General features: G+C 50.0%; 1 protein-coding gene across 1 annotated transcript in view; it reads right to left on the bottom strand.

Annotated features, from left to right (window-relative positions):
* The window catches only part of LOC137426526 (sister chromatid cohesion protein PDS5 homolog B), a 253,471-nt gene that overhangs the window by 146,062 nt on the left and 92,516 nt on the right, over nucleotides 1–14,893 (bottom strand). The window contains exon 15 of the mRNA XM_078774894.1: nucleotides 12,743–12,791. Within this exon, the coding sequence (XP_078631020.1) occupies nucleotides 12,743–12,791 (49 nt within the window). The remainder of the gene's footprint in view (nucleotides 1–12,742; nucleotides 12,792–14,893) is intronic.

Below are 14,893 nucleotides of genomic sequence, written 5' to 3'. Positions count from 1 at the left end.
TAGCTGCCACACTGGTTAATGACCCTCTCAGACCACTACATTTTTGATGAACCCACTCAGCGCACATTGTGCATTGAATGGAGTTCACTCCGACACCCTTCCTACACACAGCACAGGGCCACTTCCCAGTTCTTTCCACCTCACCACATGCTTTACCACTTGCCATCACCTTCGTCTTTCCGATATTCACCTTCAGACCTTTTGTCTCCATACATTCCTTCCACGTGTTCATCTTTTCCTTCAGTCCATCCATACTTTCCGCAATCAACACCAGATCATCTGCATACAACAACTCCCACGGTAAACCCTCCTTTACGTTCTGAGCCAGCACCTCCATCACAGCTACAAATAGTAGTGGACTTAGTACCGACCCCTGATGCACTCCCACCTTCACCTCAAACTCACCACTGTTCCCGTCCTTCGTCCTTAGAGCTGTGCGCGCTCTTTTGTACATTGCCATCACTACTCTGATCAACCATTCCTCCACTCCTAACTTCCTCAATGCCCATGTCAATACTTTGCGTGGTACCCTATCGAATGCTTTCTCCAGATCAACAAACCCAAGAAACAACTTCTTCCTCTTCTCCATGTACTTCTCCTGCAACTGCCTCACAATGAAAAGCGCGTCTGTCGTTCCTCTTCCTGGCATGAATCCAAACTGCATTTCGTCGATCTTCACTTTCTTCCTTATCCTCCCCTCTATCACCCTTTCCAATACCTTCATTCCATGCTCCAATAACCTTATCGCTCGGTACGAGCCACACTCCAGAGTGTGGCTCGAGCCACACGAGCCACACCTTTCCCCTTGTACAGAGGGACGAGGGTACTCAGTTCCCAATCCACTGGAATGCGGCCTTCTTTCACCACCAGATTACAGATCTCTGTCATTCTCTTCACACCAGTGCAAATGTGCAAAGGTGTTAGTCCCTGGTGTTTGGCTAGCGGCTAGGGTGCCGGCTTAGGATCCTAGGATCCTGGGTTCGAATCCCGGTCAATCGCTGAATTAACGCCAGGGGGGTTGACTCAGCCTGTCATCCTTCCGAGGTCGGCAAATTGAGTACCAGTTCACTGGTAATTCCCTGCTTGTCGTTAAAGGCGGCAAAAAGGGTTGGCGTCAGGAAGGGCATCCGGCCGTAAAACATTGCTTCAAAAAGGGGACCGAAAACAACAACAACCACAGTTCCCGAAAAAGGCCAACCCCCGCTTGCGGGGAAAAATGGCCTCTAAAGGTGTTTTTTTTTTTTTTTTGTCATTCTCTTCACACCCCAACTTCCTGCTGCCTTCAACATATCTCCCACAACTCCCGTCGGCCCTCCCGCTTTTCTACCCTTCATTGCTTTTATCGCTTCCTCAACTTCCTTCTCAGTTATCTTCTCTGCCGGTCCTAAAACAGGGTTACTCTCTATGTTGCCATCCCATTCATTCTCTGTATTCAACAGCATTTCCATATATCTTTTTCATCTTCCTTTAATTCCATCTGGGTCGACAACGATTTGTCCCACTTCATCCTTCAAGCAACTCACCCCCATCACATCACACCTCTCTTTCGCTATCTGCTTTGCAATCCTGAATACTGCTTTCTGACCCTCTTCCGAATCCAAGCGTTCTCCGAACATTTTCCTACATGCCTCCTGCGCCTTTGCTACCTCTTTTACGATGGGGATTTTACGATTTTACTTTGCTACCTTTTACTTTTGCTTCCTCTTATACATGTGTAGTATGATATGGGGAAATGGGTATATCTCAGACGATTGGTTGGACAGTATAATTGTATCTTTGTTTAAGATGAAGGTGGACCACTACTTCCTTCATCACACAGAGGAGTGAAGCTGTTAGAGCAAGCATTGAAGGTATTTGAGAAGGTTATTGAGAACAGATTGAGAGGAGTTATCAATATAGATGAGAACCAATTTGGCTTTATAAGTGGAAGGTCAATGACAGATGCAATCTTTATAGTGAGGCAGATTCAAGAGAAGAACTTAGCAATGAAAAATAAGTCATACCAGGTGTTTGTAGATCTTGGGCATGGATAAGATAGAGTACCAAAGGTAGTTGGGTAATGGGCACTTAGGAGACGGGGATTAACAGAGGATTTCGTGAATGGGCAGGGTATAGTTATGTCAATGTGTAAGAGGCCAACAATATCAGTAAAAACTATTGGAGGAGATACAAAGAGTCATTTGAAGTGAAGTAGGTTTACATCAGAAATCAGTGTTAAGCAGCTTGCTTTTTGTATTAGTTCTAGAAGAGTGTATGACAAAAGAGGCAATGGGAGAATTCTCACGGGAATTACTATATGTAGATGACTTGGTCTTGACAGCAAAAACAGAATTAGAAGTAAAGGAGATGTTTCATATTTGGAAGGAAGCAATGGAATGCAATGGAATGAGGGAGAATCGAGACAAGGCAAAAATGATGATTAGTGGCAAAGGAGAAAGGAAGGAGAGTGGTGTAGTGCGGTGCTACGTGCACAACTTGTTTGCCAAAAAGGTAAGCCACAACGCGTAGGATCAAAACCAAAAGAGTCTTTATTGTAAAGCTCAAACTGTAGCACTGACTCGCTCGGGGCTGCGAGCCCCGTGTATATCCCGAGGCCACTCCTACCCCTCGGGCGTGGCCGACACCCCATTGGTGCGCAGAATGATGTCACCGCGCCAGCGAGCCATCGTGTCCGCCACACGCGCCCCCCCAGAATTCCCGCGCACCTGAAGGGTCAGTTTGCCGTCGTCGCCACCAAAGGCACGGCCTCCGGCCACCGGGTGGTGCGGTCCACCATGGTGAGGACGTGGGTGAAACCCCGCGAGGGTTGGCAGAGGTCCCACCAAGTCCACGTGAACGTGGTCGAACCGACATTCGAGCACAGTAAACGGGGCCAACGGGGCCTGGGTGTGGCGGTGCACCTTCGTGCGCTGGCACGCGAGGCACGTCCTGGCCCAATCGCGGACGGCCTTCCGGAGGCCATGCCAGACGAACTTGTCGGCGACCAGCTTTTGGGAGGCCTTCGTGCCCGGGTGGGACAGGCCGTGGATGGCGTCAAAAACCCGGCGCTGCCAGCCCGCGGGCACGATGGGGCGAGGCCGGCCGAGGGAGACGTCGCACAAGAGGGCCGTGCCCGCGCCGTCGAACGGCACCTCGGTGACGCGGAGGCCTGTGACGGCGGTCCGCAAGGCCTGGACGTCGGGGTCGGCGGCCTGGTCCGCCGCCATCCGGGCATAGTCGATCCCGAGGTGGACCGCGTGGGCGACAGACCGGGAAAGGCAATCCGCCACCGGGTTGTCCTTCCCCGCGATGTGCCGGATGTCCGTCGTGTACTCGGACACGGCCGAGAGGTGACACTGCTGCCGGGCCGACCATGGCTCGGCGACCTTGCCCATCGCGAAAACCAGTGGCTTGTGGTCGACGAAGGCCATGAACGCACGGCCCTCGAGCAGATGGCGGAAGTGCCTGACCGCCAGGTGAAGCCCGAGCAACTCGCGGTCGAAGGTACTTTCGCGGCGTTCGGGCGGGCGAAGCTGCCGGCTGAAGAACGCCAACGGTTGCCAGGCACCACGCACCCATTGCTCGTGCACCGCGCCCACCGCGTAGTCCGAGGCGTCGGTGGTGAGGGCGATCGGTGCATCGGGCGCCGGGTGCGCGAGCATGGTGGCGTTAGCCAAGGCGAGCTTCGCGCCCGCGAACGCTGCGTCCATCTGCTCGGTCCAGGTAACGTCACCTTTGCCCGGCTTGCCCCGGTGGGCCTCGTGCAAGGGGCGCAGGAGCTGGGCGATGCGGGGCAGGAACCGATGGTAAAAGTTTACCATGCCCAGGAACTCCTGGAGCCCCTTGATCGTGCGGGGGCGCGGAAACCCCTTCACCGCCTCCACCTTGGCCGGTAGGGGGACGGCCCCGTGCCTGGCGACGCGGTGCCCCAAAAAGTCGATTTCGGCGACGCCGAACCGGCACTTGGCGGGGTTGATGATCAGGCCATGCCGGCCCAGGCGTTCGAAGAGCGTGCAGAGATGGCGGAGGTGCTCCTCACGGGATGCGCTTGCGACGAGGATGTCGTCCAGGTAGACGTAAACGAAGTCCAAGTCGCGCAAGACGCTGTCCATCAGCCGTTGGAACGCCTGAGCCGCATTCTTCAACCCGAAGGGCATCCGCAGAAACTCGAGGAGGCCGAATGGTGTGATTACGGCCATCTTCGGTATGTCCTCCGGCCTGACGGGGCCTGGTGGTATCCCCGGATGAGGTCCACTTTGGAGAAGAGGGACATTTTCGCCAACCGGGCAGAAAAGTCTTGGATGTGAGGGACCGGGTAGCGGTCGGGGGTGGTAGTATCGTTGAGGCGGCGGTCGTCTCCGCACGGCCGCCATTCCCCGCCGGGCTTCGGCACGATGTGCAGCGGTGATGCCCAAGCGCTCTTGGAGCGCCGTACGATGCCCAGCCGCTCCAGCGTAGCGAACTCCGCTTTCGCCACCGCGAGCTTCGTCGGCTCGAGGTGGCGTGCCCGGGCGTAGACCGGTGGCCCGACGGTGGGGATGTGATGCTCCATCCCGTGCTTGACGGCCACCGCCGAGAAGGTGGGCCGCGTGAGGGCCGGGAAACTGGCGAGGAGGCGGGTAAAGTCATCCGCTGCCGGAAGCGTACAAACCAAACTCGCCGGGACAGAACCGTTTAGCAAGCCGCTTGGTGAGCCGCTCGGTGAGCCGCTCAGTGAGCTGCTCAACGAGCTGCTCAGCGAACAAGCGAGCGAGCTAAAGGTTTCGGCCTGGACGAGCCGTCTGTGCTTCACGTCCACCAACAACCCATTTGCACATAGGAAGTCCGCACCGAGCAATGCCATGGGCATGCTGGCGGTTACGAACGACCATTGAAAGCGCTGCCCTCCGATCCGCAGGGAGAGGCAGTGCTTCCCGAATGTGCGTATGGGTGTACCATTGGCTGCAAGCAACGCGGGGCCCCGGCCCGCGGTTCGCTTGTCGGACGTGTGGGCTGGGATGACGCTTACCTGCGCTCCTGTATCGCAGAGGAAACGGCGCCCGGACAAGGTGTCCGTGATGAATAAGAGGCTGCCGGAATTGCCGACGCTCAGTGCCGCTACCGAGCGCCGGCTCGGTCGTTTCCCGACTTGCCAAACGAGCACGGCGGGCAACACTTCTTAGACTTGTGGCCGAACCTGGCGTGGAAATAGCACCAGGCTTGCGGCGGGATCGGCGGAGGTCGCGGCTTTCGCAGCTGCGGTGGTGGAGGGTGGGGTGTGGCGGCGGCCACGAGGTGTGCAACAGCCTCGGGATCCACGAGGTGTGCAGCCGCATCAGCCTCGGGATCCACGACGGCCGCACCGAAGCTCGCCCGCGTGTCACAAGCCGCGAAAAACTTGTCGGCCTCGACGGCCAGAGCGCGGGGTTCCCCTATTTTGGAACCGGCCAACGCAAGGCGTACCTGTGCCAGTAGCTGGCGTAGAAAAAGCGCCCGGAATAAAAAATCCGGGGCTTTGTCACCCAGCAACGACAGCATGTAATCCATCCGCACCGATGGTCGTGTGTCGCCGAGTTCGGGAAGGTCCAGGAGGCGGTCCGCCCGTTCGAACTCTGTGAGGCCGAACGTGGCGATGAGGAGACGTTTGAGTGCCTTGTACTTGTGCTCTGCCGGTGGGTGCCGCAGGATGGACACGACTCGGGCGGCTGTGCCGGGCCCGAGGGCGGCGATCACGTGGTAGTAACGCGTCTCGTCCGCCGTTATTCCTCGAAGCTGGAACTGTGCTTCGGCCTGCACGAACCATACCTCGGCCTGTGCTTCCCAAAACTCAGGGAGCTTTACCGCGACCGCGTTGCTGGCCATGGCGCGTTCTGTGGTCAGCGACGGCTGAACCAATCGAGGTCACCAGTGTAGTGCGGTGCTATGCGCACAACTTGTTTGCCAAAAAGGTAAGCCACAACGCGTAGGATCAAAACCAAAAGAGTCTTTATTGTAAAGCTCAAACTGTAGCACTGACTCGCTCGGGGCTGCGAGCCCCGTGTATATCCCGAGGCCACGCCTACCCCTCGGGCATGGCTGACACCCCATTGGTGCGTGGAATGATGTCACCGCGCCAGCGAGCCATCGTGTCCGCCACAGTGGGAAATATCCCTGTGCTACTTGTGGTAAATGGTTAGCATAAAAGTCTATTCAGTGTATGTCTTGCAAGAGCTGGTGTCACCAGAAATGCAGTGGAGTTATGGGAGGTTTGGGTATAGTGACTGATAGTTTCAGATGTAAAATGTTACTATTAAAAAGAGAAACACAAAAATAAACACGTTTCCAAACTTGTACTCAGGACACGAAAACATGGAAGGCTGAAACAGGGCAGACCAGCTCTTAACTACATAAACATGTTCAACAAGCGTTACGCCTAGGTCCCCCGTCGGTGAAGTGATGCGAGTTGACAAAGTGGAAGACGCAAGGCGGCCATCTTGGATTTTGACGTGGCGACCCAATTTTCAATAGCGTTCTTCCTTATGCCTAGATACACCCACACACCAGATTAGAAGTTGGTACTTCGCTTATTTCTCAAGATATTCCGCTCACAAGGTTCAGACATACATGGCGGCGGCCATCTTGGATTTTGACGTGGCGACCCAATTTTCAATAGTGTTCTTCCTTATGCGTAGATACACCCACACACCAGATTAGAAGTTAGTAGTTCGTTTATTTTTCAAGATATTTCACTCACAAGGTTCAGACATACATGGTGGCGGCCATCTTGGATTTTGACGTGGCGACCCAATTTTCAATAGCATTCTTCCTTATGCCTAGATACACCCACACACCAGATTAGAAGTTGGTACTTCGCTTATTTTTCAAGATATTCCGCTCACAAGGTTTTTTGTTTTTTTTTGTATACAGAATTGAGGCTCGTGAAAGCGCTAAAAGAGCTACAGGTACACAATAAGGTTCAGACATACATGGCGGCGGCCATCTTTGATTTTGACGTGGTGACCCAATTTTCAACAACGTTCTTCCTTATGCCCAGATACACCCACTGTAAAGTATCTCGACAAACTGCGATCAATTGTCGTACGCGTTTATTCACTCTGCCGATCAAGGCCCGATTCACAGCAGCGCCATCCGAGCTCTGGCGTAGGGATACAACCCGGTCCCGGTGTAGGGATACAACGGTGAACATTTGCACTGCATACATGACATCCTCCCCTTTAAGTCCAAAATTACCAAGAGCAATATACGTGCTAGATTTCCAGAATTGACATTTCAAAAGCAACATTTCCAAAACATGTGAAAATATGTGTGCAAACGGTTATGAGAATAATGAAAATACGTGAAAATAGAACATGTGTCAACGTGAAAAAAAACATCTTCAAAGATTCAACCGGTCGGGTGCTTTTCTCTCACGCATTGAGCGTCGCGGTGTACCAGTGGATACAGAGTCCGAGGTGATTCCTTTGGGTCGCGGTGTACCAGTGGATACAGAGTCCGAGGTGATTCCTTTGGTCTCCACGAAGGGTGTAGCGTTTGCAGAGGTTTTCGGGGCATCCGAGCTGGCTGGAGCGGCCACGACGATCTCCGGCAGTGGCGGGTCGAACTGTTGTCCTGACTGTGACGATGCTACAGGCTCCATCGACTCACAGTGACGGTAGGTTATGTGGTCCTGATGTCGACGAATTTCGCGGCCGTCCTGCAGGCGAATCACACTGGACAGTGGACCTGGCTTCTCGATGATGTCTCCCGGTAGCCACGTCGCACCTGCACCAAAATTTCGGGCAAACACTGGATCTCCAATGTTGATACATCGACTGTTGGACGTCTTATCGTGCACCAACTTTTGATTAAGCTGGCTCTGATAAACATTTGATGATATGTCTGGTTTGAGATTGTCAAGTGTCGATCTCAAGTGTCGTTTCATCAATAACTCAGACGGAGCTGCACCGGTTGTTGATTGTGGCGTGATGCGGTATTTGAACAGGAGACGAGACAGCTTTGTTTCCAGGGTTCCCTCCTGAAGTTTCTGCAATCCGGATTTGATGATTCCCACGGATCGTTCGGCCAAGCCATTTGAAGCCTGGTGATGTGGGCTGACAAACTTATGTTTGATGCCGTTCCGACGTGTGAACTTGGCAAACTCGGTACTGGAAAAACACGAACCGTTATCACTCACGATCATCCTGGGCAGACCATGAGTGGCGAAACAGCGTCTGAGTCTTTCGATGACAATGGCTGACGTAGTACCACGCGTCACATAGGCATCAATCCATTTTGTGTGCGCGTCCGTAATTATTAGAATCATGCTGCCGTTAATAGGCCCGGCATAATCGAGATGTAGGCGATGCCACGGTTCGCTGGGCCATTCCCAGGGATGCAGTGGCGCTTTCGCAGGTGTATTCCGGGTGCTCTGGCAGGGGTAACAATGTCGAACATGATGTTCGATATCAGCATCAAGATTCGGCCACCACACATAGTTTCTGGCGAGTGACTTCATCTTCACAATCCCGGGGTGACAGTCATGGATTTCATCCATGACCCTGGAACGCAGATTTTTCGGGATCACGACACGACATCCCCAGAGTAGGCAACCATTTTCCACGCTGAGTTCGTTTTTACGTGCTTTAAAAGCCGCAAAATCTGGGTCACCCTCAGGTAGCAAATGCCATCCAAGCTGTACAGCCTGGACAGTTCTGGACAGAACGGGGTCTCGTCGAGTATGAGTGCGGATCTGGCCAGAATCGACAGCACAATCTTCCAGATGATCCATCAGTGCGATAATGGATCCTGGTGTAGGCGAATCATCAACGGATTCTGGAAGGGGTAACCGACTCATGGCATCTGCATTTGTGATAGACGAACCGGGCTTATAACATATGGTGTAGTCATAAGCAGCGAGAAACAGGGACCAGCGGATGATCCTGGGCGGTAGTGTGTCAGATGTCGCCTTAGTTGGACCAAACAGACTGATCAGCGGCTTGTGATCAGTGCGAATCGTGAAATGATGTCCAAGAAGGTACTGGCGAAATTTGCCAACGCCGAAAACGATTCCCAATCCTTCCTTGTCAAGTTGGGAATAGTTTTTCTCTGCCGGGGTCAACGTTCTGGATGCAAATGCAACCGGTCTTTCTGTACCATCAGGCATCACGTGCGATAATACACTCCCCACTCCATACCGACAGGCATCGCATGTCAGCACAAGATCCTTCTCTGGATCAAAATGAACGAGAACATTGGACGATTTGAGCAGATCCTTAGAGGTCTGGAATGCTGATTGTTCACTAGACCCCCAGCTCCAGGAGACTCCTTTCCTCAAAAGCCGATAAAGGGGGCCCAAAACGTCGGTCACATTCGGGATGTAACGACCATAGAACTGAAGCAAACCGAGGTATGACTTCAATTCGGTCACATCTCGTGGAGAAGGAGCATCCTTGATAGCTCGGACTTTCTCATCTGTCGGGTGTAGACCCTCGGCATCAATCGTATGACCCAGGTACGTGACTGATGGCACCATAAACTTGCACTTGTCTCGACGCAAACGTAGGCCGGAGTCCGAAATCTTCTTCAGAACTCTCTCCAGGTTCTGTAGATGTTCCGCGTCCGTACGACCAGTAACCAGAATATCATCCTGGTAACAAACGACGTTGCGTTCGGCGGCAAACAAACTGTCCATGACACGCTGATAAATTCCAGGTGCAGATTTCACTCCAAAACTAAGTCGGTGGTACCTATACAACCCACGATGCGTGTTGATGGTAAGATACTGTTTCGAATTCTCGTCCAAGCAGAGCTGTAGATAGGCGGATTTGAGATCGAGTTTCGTAAAAGTCTTGCCTCCCGTGAGACGAGCATAGAGGTCTTCGATCCTCGGGATTGGATATTTATCCAATGAAGAACACCTGTTCACGGTCATTTTATAATCTCCACATATGCGGATGGACTGGTCCGATTTTATGACTGGAACGATGGGCGCCGCCCATTCGGCATACTGGATTTGCTCGATGATCCCCAGATTTTCAAGATGATCCAGTTCCTTGTCAATCCGCTCACGCAGGGCGAAAGGGACTGGGCGAGCCCTGCAAAATATAGGATTGGCATCCCGGTCAACCCTGAGTTTAGCCGTATGTCCTTTCAAGGTTCCAAGCTCATCCTTGAAGACATCCGGGTACGTATCCAGCACATTTTTGAGTGTGTATGCTGCGGTAGGAGAAACATTGGCTGCCCGGAGTTGATGAATGCTTTCCCACTTCAGTCGAATTATGCTCAACCAGTTCCTGCCGAGTAAGGAAGGGCCCTTTCCAGGAATGACGATCAGGGGTAGGTGAAACTCACGGTTATCGTAGCCCACCGTGACATCACATGTACCGCAGGGAACAATCTTCTCACCTGTATAGGTGGAGAGTCCATAGGTAGTAGGTTTCAGATGGGGTCGGTCAGCATCACTCCACAGGTTTGTGAAAACAGCATGGCTGATGAGCGAGACGGCCGCACCAGTGTCGACCTCCATTTGCAATGGTCGATTGTTGACGACAACATTGGCAAGAAGAGGGTCCCGCCTATGGTGAGAATCAATATGAAGCAGGTCATACGATTCTGAGTTGTCGGAAACAGAGCTCACCTGGTCAAGCTCGGGTTCCTCCGAACCGATAAACTGATGAATCTTGTCAGCAGCTTTTCCTTTTCCCGATTTGCAAGTGATGCAAGCTGGAGCAATATGGCCAGTTTTCGAACAGAAATGGCAGGTGGCATCTTTGAACCGACACGTCTCCGGAGGGTGCTTTCCGTTGCACCGAAAACAGTTGTTGTGGGTTTGAGACTGCACTGGCTTCTGACGAGGAGCCTTGTTCCAACGTTGTGGCTGAACATGATCCAACCGATTCACAGCAGGGCTGGTACCAGATGAGCGAGTGGCACCGATGCTTGTAGCGTTGCGTTCAGCACTTTCCATGGAAATTGCGGTGTCTCTGGCATTTTGGAACGTCGGTCTTCTCTCAGCAAGCAGGCGTCTACGAGTGCGGTCATCGGACATGCCAACCACCAGCAAATCACGAAGCATGTCATCAATCGTGTCCCCAAACTCACACAGATGTGACAGTTTTTTGAGGTGTGCAATGAAGTCTGCGATCGACTGACCTTGCTGCTGTCTGCACATGTAAAAATTAAACCGACACAGGATGACTGAAGGAGATGGGTTGCAATGTTCCTTCAAAGCGGCCTTGAGCTCTGCATACGTGAGCTCCTGGATTGTCCGAGGCCGAATCAGGTTTTTAACGAGTGTGAACGTCTCACCTCCGCAAACGGACAGGAAGACGGCCTTCATCAGGCCTTCGGTCGCAATGCCGTTCGCCTCGAAGTAGAAAGACAAACGCTCAGAATACGTGTCAAAATCCCCCTCATGAGGGTCGAATTCATCGATATGGCCGAAAGATGTCATGGTCTAGATGTTTACCTTCGTCGCCATGTAAAGTATCTCGACAAACTGCGATCAATTGTCGTACGCGTTTATTCACTCTGCCGATCAAGGCCCGATTCACAGCAGCGCCATCCGAGCTCTGGCGTAGGGATACAACCCGGTCCCGGTGTAGGGATACAACGGTGAACATTTGCACTGCATACATGACACCCACACACCAGATTAGAAGTTGGTACTTCGCTTATTTTTCAAGATATTCTGCTCACAAGGTTCAGACATACATGGCGTCAGACATACATGGCGGCGGCCATCTTGGATTTTGACGTGGGTTGCACCCACACACCAAATTAGAATTTGGTCCTTCGCTTACGCACGCACGCACGCACGCCCGCATGCACGCACGCACACACACACACACACACACACACACACACACACACACACACACACATACACACACACACACACACACACACACACACACACACACGCACGGAAGGACGGACGCACACACGGACGGAGTGGAAAACCATAGTCCCCCTTTCACTCCGCGGTGCGACGGGGGACAAAAAGGATATGGGCATGGAGACAGGGGAACTACACACAGCAATGCTTGATCGAGAGGAATGGAAGCTGAGAATAAATGTCATTAAAGTTTGGCCGAAGAACAGACTTGAGAAGAAGAAGAGATATGTAACAGACATAAGTGAAAAATCAGTAAATAAAAGAAGATAGGTAAAAAAAAATTTTTTATCCTCGAGTCCCATCTATCCTCTGATCTCACTCCCTTTGCTCTCTCAACCCTCAGGCATTCCCCAAACATATACAATCTTCCAGTAACTCTCTACCAGTTAATCTCCCAAAATCCAGGTTTTCCACTCAACTCAACTCCTTTGTTCCCCTTTTCTTCCATTTGTGCAATTGCCTTCTTGAGGTTCAGTCACACTTTCCTCGAGTGCTTGAAGAATATGTTGCACCACCATCTTATGTAATTCTACATCCTAACCCATGATACTTTCTGCATTTCCTCTCTCTGTCTCTGTCTCTGTCTCTCTCTTTTTCCGTTTGTTCATTCCCTTGCATATTGTTTAACTGTGGGTCCACTTGCCCACTGTCACCAGTACATTTCCATTTTATTCTCTGTCACCTCACTCTTCCATAAGCATATATTTTACATACAACAAAAACAAATAAACTAAACAAACAAACAAACAAAAGCCACTCTGCTGCACCAAAATGATTTTGCTCTTTCCAAGTAAACAATCAACTGATAAAATAATATGATAAAATCAGTACTGATATTAACTGTGCATTGATAGTTTATTCCAATATGTTAGCATTTAGGCAGAAATAACCAAATATTGATATACTTACCTGCAATTAAATCTATTTTCATGTTTATCATGCTTGTATTTTCTGCAGACTGAAACAAAATTTTGGTACACAATAAATTTTTGAGCAAAACAAAACAAAAATATTAATCTTTAAATAACTAAAATGAAAACGTTTGCATATTTCACTGTAGGTCATAAATTCTGCACATTAACAAAATAAAATACACATAATCATAAAATATATATAATCTTCACCAAGCAGTTTGTCAATATCCCAAAAATTGATATCCTACTTGCAACTTTTTAACTAAAATAATAGCCACAAGTCAGGAGACGACGATGGTTCACGAGCGAGCGGTATTCAATGACAAAGGACGGACTGTAACCGAAACAGGCCCGGACAGGCCAGGCCAGAAAATGTCAAAACGAAGGTTTACTGACCTTGAAATGAGATAGAAAATAATGTATAATCAGTTATGAGGTTAGTTAGCTACACAATACCGAAAATTCGGTGAAAAATGAAATGAAAATAAATAAATAAATAAAATGAAAAAAAAATAAGAAAAATCGAGCTCCATGGGGCTAGACACATGACATTGGCCTAACCAAATATCGAAACCCCTGTCAGATTCCACCAAACCCCTCGGAGAAGATGTAGCTTGAACTCGATTATCCCCTAAAAAGACATCTTTTTCGGACGTGGCTCCGCCCACAATGGGCGCAATACGCCCACTCTAGGCAGGACACAACTAGATCATGATATCAACCTCCCACCCAAGTTTCATCAAGATCGGATGATATCATCGGGTAGTGATGCTGCGGACAGACAGACAGACAGACACACACACACACACACACACACACACACACACACAGACAGACGCACACACATGACGAATATAGTGGTCACTTGATAACTCGTGAATCAATATAATATAGTCATATCTGATGCATTAAGGACCTAAGGACACTTCAAATGGAAGGCTTCTGTGCCAGAATTTAAAAGTTAGTTGACAGCTGGATAAAGTACATTGGAAGGGGATGGAGATTCTGTAGAAAAATGTGAAATTAATAAATTTGTCAATGGTACTGTCTCATAGTATATGGAAATGGGGTAACATAACTATTGGGATGACACTTGTTGGTAGGAAATATTCTCATCCTAATGGTTTGGATGTCTAATCCAGGTTTTACCCCCAAACACAGCACGAGGGAGAGTTGTTTTGCAATACAAGTCCCCTACTGGTGATATTTTCTATGTCCAAGGAGGGCATACACAACTCCGTGAAAAATAGGCGAAACGCCCTAAAACTCAATCTTGTTCTGTAACTTGTCATAATAAATCCAGGTGCCAAGTTTCAGTTGGATATGTTAGAGGGTATGGGAAAAAGGCTGGAAAACCACAGGTGGGACGGACAGATGGATGGACAGATGGATGGATGGACAGAAACCGATAGTCCCCTCGGTGAAACTGGTCAGGGCTTATAAAATAGTAATATTTAGCAACCATCATTCTGGATCAGTGCAAGCAGGAGATTCAGCAAAATAAATTTGTCCTAAACAAATAAACTACACCCAATTAAAACTTTTTGAATGCCCCCCTTTCCCTCCCTACCTCGTGTGACATCTACCTAACAAAATTGTTCTTATGTCTTTTGAACTAGTACCCGAACGAAACAGACCTTGCATTATATTAGAATTGATATGTAACATAAGAAAAATAAACATGTATGATAAATAAGCAGCATTCCATTGAGTGTTTTTGCTGTATAAACAAAGCTCTACTAATGAGGGTACAACTGCATATGCTATAACCCGGCGTTGTAGGCCTCATAGGTGGATAGGAGTCAATATGTGTTAAGAAGGACTTTGTACGATGGAGGATGCCCAGTAAGTGAATGGCTTTGCAGTCCAACTTTGAAATGTGGTTTGCCCAAGTAAGACATGGATTGACAGAGACACAGGAATTTGAATGACTGAACTTCCTCCTGAGGATTGTGAAGAAAGTAGACGAGAGTTTGCGAAATGGGCTTTTCAGAAAAGTGAGAGTGCGGGATTTGTCAAGATTGAAAGATGGATTCCAAGTGTTTTACCAGCTTGTGATTATATCAAGGTCTGAAGAGAGAGAAGAGGCTGTAGCCTGCCTGTCTGAAGGAGGTCACGGCAGAGGGTGGAGTCATCAGCAAATAGA

The sequence above is a fragment of the Myxine glutinosa genome, chromosome 1 (assembly GCF_964187855.1).
Source record: "Myxine glutinosa chromosome 1, kmMyxGlut1.1, whole genome shotgun sequence".
Classification (NCBI taxonomy): Eukaryota; Metazoa; Chordata; class Myxini; order Myxiniformes; family Myxinidae; genus Myxine; species Myxine glutinosa.
This window is presented reverse-complemented; position numbering and strand designations above follow the sequence as displayed.